The 9281-nt window shown below is 46.1% G+C and overlaps 1 protein-coding gene across 2 annotated transcripts; it reads left to right on the forward strand.

The window, feature by feature from the left end:
• The first annotated feature begins 976 nt into the window (after positions 1–976).
• LOC121463760 (olfactory receptor 1361-like) lies at positions 977–8419 on the forward strand. 2 transcript variants are annotated; one of them, XM_041676224.1, is made up of 2 exons: positions 977–987; positions 7492–8419. In XM_041676224.1, exons 1-2 carry the CDS (start codon positions 977–979, stop codon positions 8417–8419), a joined length of 939 nt encoding a protein of 312 aa, XP_041532158.1. The 2 variants fall into 2 exon arrangements, with proteins under 2 accessions (XP_041532158.1, XP_041532157.1); XM_041676223.1 differs by lacking the exon at positions 977–987 and having other exon boundaries at positions 7481–8419.
• The last annotated feature ends 862 nt before the right edge of the window (positions 8420–9281 follow it).

Raw genomic sequence — 9281 nt, forward strand, 5'->3', positions numbered from 1 at the left:
AGAACATAGGTTTTCAGGTTTTGCCTGTGCCCCCTCTCTGTCTCTCTCTCTTTCCCACTATGCTTTCCCGGCTATTGGGAGTGCTGCAGTAAACACGGGCATTTGTTTGGTCTAATTTGTCCTGGTTGCAATTATTTGCGTTGGCAGAGAGGCTCATCTTAACTTCTCGAATTTTGCATGCAAATGGATGGAAATAGAAAACACTATCCTGAGTGAGGTATCCCAGACCCAAAAAGATGAACATGGGATGTACTCACTCATAATTGGTTTCTAGCCATAAATAAGGGTCACGGAGTCTACAATAGGTGAGTCTAAAGAAGCTAAGTAAGAAGGGGAACCCAAGGAAAAACATATAGTTATCCTCTTGGCTAAGGGAAGTAGACAAAATTGCTGGGGAGAAAATTGGGATCTTGGGGGTGGGGTGGGATGGGGGTAAGGGGAGATGGGGAGAGAAAAGTTAGAAGGGAAGGAGGTTGGGCCTTGGGAAAACAGGAAGATTGGGATAAAGGAAGGTTGGACAGGGGAGCACGGAACCACAATTCTTAGTTAAGGGAGCCACTTTAGGGTGGGCAAGAGACCTGACCCTAGAGGGGCTCCCAGGTGCCCAAGCCGAGGTCCCCAGTTAGTTCCTTGGGCAGTTGAGGATAGGGAACCTGAAATGACCCTATCCTAGAGCAATACTGATGAATATCTTGCATATCATCATAGAACCTTCATCTGGTGATGGATGGAGATAGAGACAGAGACCCACACTGGAGCACTGGACTGAGCTCCCAAGGTCCCAATGAGGAGCAGAAGGAGGGAGAACATGAGCAAAGAAGTCGGGACCACGAGGGGTGCACCCACCTAATGAGACAGTGGAGCCGATCTATTGGGAGCTCACCAAGGCCAGCTGGACTGTGACTGAAAAAGCATGGGATAAAACCGGACTCTCTGAACATGGCGAACAATGAGGGCTGATGAGACGCAAAGGACAATGGCACGGGGGTTTGATCCTACATAATGTGATGGCTTTGTGGGAGCCTAGCCAGTTTGGATATTCACCTTCCTAGATATGGATGGAGGGGGGAGGTCCTAGGTCTTACCACAGGGCAGAAAACCCTGACTGCTCTTTGGACTGGAGAGGGAGGGGGAAAGGAGTGGGGGGAGGGGGAGAAGGGTGGGAGGAGGGGGCATAGGGTGGGAGGAGGAGGAGGGAAATGGGAGGCTGGGAGGAGGTGGAAACTTTTTTTTTTCTCCTTTTCTCAATAAAAAAAAAAAAGATTATTCCTAACAAGCCCAGAAGGAGAAAGGACAAATTGGTCTATGTTTGTCTCTAATGAGGCTCTCAGGGACCATGGCCCTCATGGCCATGGAAGTTCCTCTGAAGAGCTCACCCTGTGGATCCCCAGATGTCCTTCTGTTCCTGAGGGCTGAGCCCAGGCTCCAGAGCATCCTACATACAGCCCGACAACACCAATGACATTTCTCCTCCCTCAGAACGACAACTTCTGGCCAAGTAAAGAATGTGAAGCAAGCCCAGCACTTCTGGTGACATCGCCGACTGCCATCTGCTCTCAGTGTCAGGTCAGTAGGACTTTATGTTGAAAACTGGAGGTGAAACCTTCTAGGGACCCCCCTTCCTCTTACGTGGAGCCTCATAAGCAGTTCTGAGCTCACAGACCATTCTTTATAATCACCCATTACATCCAGCGCCTGTCTTGTCAGTTCTGGAGTCCTGGCTGTGGGGAGTCCAGGTTGGCCAAGTGTCTGCCCATCCCTCTGACTCATCCTTAGTTCCTCAAGTTCAGCTCAGGGCCCCTAGCCAAGAAGTCGTGGTCTAGACCTCAGAGGTGAGCTCTGTTTGAGTCTAGAGAGCAGCACACTGTGATTATCAGTCCAGGGGTGGCTTTGGATGAGGCCAAATTTGGTCCCCAGAGCAAACAGGAATATGTGATTTGTTCAGATTGGAGAGGATGGAGAACCCATGTTTCCCCCAAAGCCACATTGTTAATCATGCTAATGATGTCTATAATACTGGGTGTTAAAAGCTTGTGGCCTGTTAGCATCCAGGGCAATCATCTGTGTGTGTATGAGTGCTTTGGTGGTTTTATATCTTTTTGTCAATATAGATTGATTGTACAAAATGATGGTTTCATCATGGCAGTTTACACATGTGTAAAATATACTTTGATCCCATGCAAATCATTTCATCCTTTACTGACTTTTGCATCCCTTTAGGCTTCCTGTTCCCTGATAGTACGTCCCCTTCTACTTTAATGTTTTTATTATATTATGCATTAATTATTAAATATAATGCTATTTAATTAAAATTGAAAAACAGGTACAGTCTCTCTATCTTGGCTGTCCTGAGACTCTCTATGGAGATACTCTCTATGTATCAGGCTTCAGCACACAGAGATCCTCCTGTCTCTTCCTGTGGAGTAGTGGGATTATAGATGTGTCCCACCATGCCTGAGCATGTTTCTTTTTACCTTAGATTTCCCATTTGAAAAGAAATGTATCCAGGTGGTAGGAGGCACTCAGAAAGCAGTTTGAGGCCAACCTGGTCTTCACAGTAGGTTCCAGGACAGCCAGAGCTACACAGAGATACCCTGTCTCAAAAAACAGAACAGAACAAAACAAAACAACACACCAGAAACCAAAAACAATAAGCAAGCAAAAACGGAAAAGCAATGAAGTGTTTCTGTTTTCCCGAGTCTGGCGTATTTCACTTCACGTGTTAATATAATTTCCATCATTCTCCTTCAAATGATCTACTAATTTTCATATTTTTAAATAAAACACCACTACACACACACACACACACACACACAATGTTTTAGTTCATTAATCTATTGATTGACATTTAAACAAGGTTGCACACAGTTAAAGCTATCTTCATACTGGCCGTGTAGCTCAAGACCTTAAACTCTTGATCCTCCTGCCTCCACCTTCTGAACACCGAGATTCAAGGCATCTACTACTACACCCCCCCTCCTAACTCTGCCAGAATTCCTATGTCTGTAATTTGTTTTGAGAGAGCGTTTCTTTGTGCAGCCATGGACACTGTCCTTGATCTTGCTCTATAGATCAAGCTGGCCTTGAACTCAGAGATCTGCTAACTCTGCCTTCCAAGTGTTGGGATTAAAAGTTGGGATTAAATACCAGCACCTCCAGGATATGTCTGTAATTTTTTAAATAAATGACACTTTTATTTTATTTTATGAAAGTGGAAATATGGCTCAGTTTTTAAGAGCACTGGCTGTTTTCTCATACACCCAGTACCCATAGGGTAGCTCTTAACTGTCTTTAACTTCAGTTCCTGGGTATCGGATACCCTCACACAGACATTCATGCAGGCAAAACACCAATGAACATGAAATAAAAACATTTTAAAAGTTACACTTTAAAAAACTTTAGCTGGTCAGGCATTGTGATCATGTCACTCATGAACTGGGGAATCACAGGAGGATTCTAAGTTCAAGGTCACTCTTGTCAACTTGGGGAGACCCTGTCTCAAAGATCCAAAAGGAAAACAGTGGCAGAAAGTTCAAGCAGCACACGTGGCTGAGCAGAAACTCACTGTCAGACACTGTTCAGCATCCTTCCTGAGACACCACACACAATCCATTCACAAGCCTGTGCACTGTACCAATAAAGAGGCGAAGTCACTGCGGGGAACAAAATGTTTGTGCTTTTGCCATTATAAACAAAGTGAGTTCTGGTCTGTGAGGACCTATGGCTTGTACCCAATATGCATCAGGTGAACCAAATCTGTCCTTTCCTGTCTTTTCTTTCTTGCTTTGATTATTGGTTTGCACAGCAGTGATGGAGGAAGGTCATTGGTTAATTAATAAAGAAACTGCTTGGCCTCATAGGTTAGAACATAGGTGGGTGGAGTAAATAGAACAGAATGCTGGGAGGAAGAAGAAGTGAGCTCATACACCTTAGCTCTGCTCTCTGGGGCAGATGCGATGACGCTCTGACCCAGGATGGACGTAGGCTAGAATCTTCCCGGTAAGCGCACCTCGGTGCTACACACATTAATAGAAATGGGCCAGGCAGTGTTTAAATGAATACAGTTTGTGTGTTGTTATTTTGGGGTATAAGCTAGCCAGGCGGCCAGGAGCCGGGCTGTGGGAAGAGGCCCACAGCTCCTACTACACAGCAGGAAGTAAAATTAATTGTGCAAGTCTCTGACCTGCTTTTACTACAGAAACTCCACTTGGTGAGCAAGTCATCACCTTGATCTCTCCCTCAAAATCAGCATCAATGACTCCAGGAGTGACAATGATCCCTTGTATAGTTGAGCTACTTCTCTCTAACAATAATCCTACAGTGCCTTTTGGTAAAAAGGCCCATAGACCCCCATGGGGAGAGCTTGCATCTCCACTTCAGGTGTCAGAACCATGTACATGGAAGAGCTGAGGTCGACTCCTGCGCTTCCTGTGGTTGTTCTGAAAATGTCCTGTATAGATTTCCTTGTGGGGGAACAATTACTGGATAACCCCATAATTTTGTCTTGGCGTCTGAGGCTGGCCCCTGCTTCAGTTCCTGAGAGGAGATTTCCTAGATCATCTCTTTTTGATCTGTACTCACTAGTCCAATGCTTTCCTCTCCCGCATCTTCTACACAACCCTGGTTCTCTTCTTGTCCTCTGGCTTTCTCTCCTATCAGGACATTGTTTGACCTGATGCCCCATAAGACCACATCCAAAACAGCCTCCAGGTATTCCTGTAGTTTGCATTCTCCCTGGGCCTAGGTCTCTCTGCTGGTTTAAGACATCATTAATTGTCTTTCCCTGCAAGGCAGCAGCTATAGACATTCCCTGTGTATATGACTGGCTGATATCTGAGCAAATTCAGATATAATCTGCAACTTTACTCTGTGTTTTAAAAGGTCTTATGCCACCTTACATAGAACATTGGCATTCTCAAAGGCTAATTAATTGTTTAATTATTAACTGCCCTGCTTCTGTGTCTCCAATCAACCTATTAGATGCTTGGGTTAGTCTGGAAACAAAGTCCTGGAATAATTCATCTGGCCCCTGTCTTATACTAGATAACTTCTCAGTCTGTTCTTTTGATGATGGAAGTTTACTCCAGGCCTTCTTGCCTGCTGCATTAATTTGGACATATGCTGCTATATCAAATTTCTCCTCTCCCTTGACTCCCTGCTTCCCCTTCCCCTACATGAGACTCAGGCAATTCTCCAATTGTAATTCTTCTCTCTCCACTTTCCACAGCAGAACTACTGTGTGTACCACCTAGCTGGCCTGCTTTTCTTCCTTCCTTCTTCCCTTTCTTTCTTCCCCTCTCTCTCTTTCTTTTTTCTTCTTTCTATTCTCTCCTTTCTTCCACCCTTCTTCTCTGCCTCCCTCTGCCCTATTTCTCTCTTTCTTTTTTAAACATGAATTCTTTATTGGTTCTTGGGAATTTCACATCATGCACTCAAATTATGCTCATCTCCCAGTCCTCCTATATTGACCCTTCACCCTTGCATCATCCAACCCAAAAGAAAAGTAAAACACAATTAAACTAAACCAACCAACCAACCAACCAACCAACCAACCAACCAACCAACCAAACAAACAAAAAAACAAATCTTTGCCTCTCCATCTCTCACTTCTCTAATATCTTTCTTTATCCTGGAGGCACTGGCTGCCATAGTGTGTCACAAGGAGACCCTTTTGTCCTATCAGCTTTCCTTGCAAACGTTCACCTTCATAACTCATCGGTCTGGTTCAAGACCTCTGGTTTCTGCTACTCCATCATTACTGGGCCCTCACAGAAACTCTTCTCGGACATCCCGCTGCTGCTTTGAGTCACAGAGCTTCTGAAGGTGTCATTCTGCAGGACCAGCCCTTTATGAGCTCCAGAGAGACACAGATGGAGTAGATGTTAGGGTGGCTGACCTAAGACCCTTTGTGTGGGACTGGGGGGCAGCTGAGTTGGTCAGTCCAGGCTACTGGGGTTGCCCCCATCAGAGTCAGATCTGCTTGTTTCCTTCTTTAGTCCCTGTCTGTTTCTCAGGGAAGCAGCGAAGGTTGGAGTTGCATATTATGGTTGTTCCCACAGTGGTAGAATCATATGGAGCCTCATCCTGCTTCCACCTGCTATGGAGAAGGGTACTTGAGTGGTAGGAACATGGTATTCCAGCCCTGTAGTGGTATGTCATTTGTATCTTAATAAATAAAGCTTGTCTGAAGTTCAGAGTGTCAAACAACTGCACTGATCAGCTTTACAGACCAGACAGTGGTGACACACACGTTTAATCCCAGTAACCACACTAGTTTGCCATAGATCGGGCAGTAGGTAGGGTGTACACTACCCCTACCACTAGAGAGGAATTTAAGACAGGAGGAGGCAGCACTCACACACAGTCTCTTTCTGAGACTCCTGGAGGCAGGATCGCCATTACAGACTGAGGTAGAGGTGAGAACCAGTGGCTGGCTGTTTTGCTTTTCTGACCTTCAGATTAAATCCCAATTTCTGTCTGTCAGTTTTGATGAATCGTGCTACACAGCCTCATCACACTGAGCCTATGTGTGATAGGAGTTCCATTCCAGGAAAGCAGTAAACTGTGTGAGTTGGAAATGCATATGCTATAAAGGACAAATTCCTCATAGATGTTGCCCTTAATATTCCTGCTTCAACCTGAAGACGATATGACATCACGGATCACTGCTGAAAGTGACCAGACATAGGAAAGCAAAGATGACATTGAACATACGGGAACACAAAGATTTCCTCTCCACACCGGCAGGCAGAGGCTGAGATCACAGGTGATGAAAGCTGATGTCATAAACAATGCCATCTGGGGTCTGTGTCTACCAGCATGGACTCCTTTCTGAAGTCTGTCCATCTCGATCCAACCATTGCATGTAAAGTTTGGTGTTATTCTCTGTCACTGTTGTTTTGTCTATAACGAGGCTCTAAGGGATTCTGGTCCCAGTAGCCAAAGAGACTCCCATAAATGACTGTTCTGTGGTTGTTCTGAACATCTTTCCTGCTCAGAAGACCGAGACCCTATACACATGCTCCTCCCTAGCTTAGGACTTTACTGTGTTCCCAAGATATCACTAACTCGGAAGTTAGTGCGAGGTGAGCAGCATTGGACAGCACCAATCGCCCTCCTAGGTAGGGTTACAGCGGTGGAGACATGAACATTTGCTGACTCAGGGGTGAAGTTACTTCAGAAACACCCCCTGCAGTTCTTCCAGCAGCAAGAAGCCGATGTAGAAGCTCAAATCCATTGGTTATCACTTGTGACAACACAGCACTAACAGGACGTCTCTCTGATGCTCTGTGCTAGGAAGGAGGCAGAAGGAAAGCTGAGGTTAAACATGTCATAGCTATTCTTAGAGACTGTGTGGACACTGAGATACTCAGGTAGGACATACACCATGGCAAGTGTTGGAAAGCTGACTGGCGCCCTATTACATCATATCCATGTCCGCTTAGGTTTTGAATTTACTGTCTCCTCCTCATTTGGGACCATGAGAGGCAGCAATCAGTCGAGTGTCTCTGAGTTCCTCCTCCTGGGACTCTCCAGGGATCCCCAGCAGCAGCGGTTCCTCTTCCTGCTCTTCCTCACCATGTACCTGGCCACTGTCCTGGGGAACCTGCTCATCATCCTGGCCATCGGCACAGACTCCCGCCTGCACACCCCCATGTACTTCTTCCTCAGCAACCTGTCCTTCGTGGATGTCTGCTTCTCCTCCACCACTGTCCCCAAGGTGCTAGCCAACCACTTACTCGGGACTCAGGCCATTTCCCTCTCTGGGTGTCTCACACAGATGTATTTTCTTTACTTGTTTGCTCTCATGGACAATTTCCTCCTGGCTGTGATGGCCTATGACCGTTTTGTGGCCATCTGCCACCCTTTACACTACACAACAAAGATGACCCAAAAACTCTGTGTCCTGATGGTGGCCGGATCATGGGTCACTGCCAGTCTGAGTGTCCTATTACACACCCTGCTCATGGCTCAGCTCTCATTCTGTGGGGACAATGCCATCCCTCACTTCTTCTGTGACATTACTCCTCTCCTGAAACTGTCCTGCTCTGACACAAACCTCAATGAGCTGATGATCCTCACAGAGGGAGCTGTTGTCATGGTCACCCCTTTTGTCTGCATCCTGATCTCCTACATCCACATCACATCTGCTGTCCTGAGAGTCTCATCCCCAAGGGGAAGATGGAAAGCCTTCTCCACGTGTGGCTCCCACCTGGCTGTGGTCTGTCTCTTCTATGGCACCATCATCGCCGTGTATTTCAACCCTGCATCTGCACATTCATCTGAGAAGGACACGGCAGCCACCGTGCTGTACACAGTGGTGACCCCCATGCTGAACCCGTTCATCTACAGCCTGAGGAACAGGGACCTGAAAGGGGCTCTCTACAGAGTGGTCCATAGAATGACCTTTTCTGTTTAATGAGAATATATGTACTCCTCCTTGTTCTCTATCCCACTTCAGAGTTGAGTATAATTGTGCAACTGGACTGTGTTAGGCTCAGTCAAAAACTGATTGTTTTTTTCTTGTTAGGTGACCCTCCTTCACCAGGTGCCAGTTGGAATTACCAAATCATGTGTCACCATCTAGTCCTGTCTTGATTTTTTCCCCCTCTTTTTTCAAGAGAGGGTTTTTCTATAACTTTAAAACCTGTCCTGCACCTAGTATTGTAGACCATGCTGGCCTCGAACTCACAGAGTTCATGCCTCCCTCTGCCTTCTGAGTACCCTGATTAAAGGCCTGTGCCACCACTGCTGGCCTTGACTGTTGTTTGGGTTTCTGGGATCGAACTCTGCCCACTCTAGGTAAGAGCTCTACCCTTAACTACCTTCTGCAGCCATTTGTAGCAACTTTAAAATTGTTTCATGTGCCTGTCAACTTGTTCCATTTTGTCTGTCTGTTTGTCTCTCTATACTTCCTGTTCATATGTTTGCTGTATGCCTCTGAATGAGTGAACAGACCACAGAGGTCAATCTTGGGACTCGTTTCTTGGCAACCATACCTCTTATTTTTGTGTGACAATGTCACTCATGGGACCTTAGGCTCATGAATTAGTCTGGATTAACTGACCTGTGTGCCCATGGAATCCACCCGTTTTCTGGACCAGCCCTGGGATTACCAATTCCTACAACTGTGTCTTGATTTGCTTTGGTTCTGAGGGTTTGTCCCAGTTCCTTCTGCTTGGAAGGCAAACACCTTACAGACGGAACCATCTCCTGTTTAAAATAAAATGTAGTTGTGAGCTAAGGGTGCTGCTGTATGCAGAGGCAGGTGGATGTCTATG

Source organism: Microtus oregoni, unplaced genomic scaffold (assembly GCF_018167655.1).
Source record: "Microtus oregoni isolate MIOR12 unplaced genomic scaffold, Mior012 000027F_ref0000203, whole genome shotgun sequence".
Taxonomy (NCBI): domain Eukaryota; kingdom Metazoa; phylum Chordata; class Mammalia; order Rodentia; family Cricetidae; genus Microtus; species Microtus oregoni.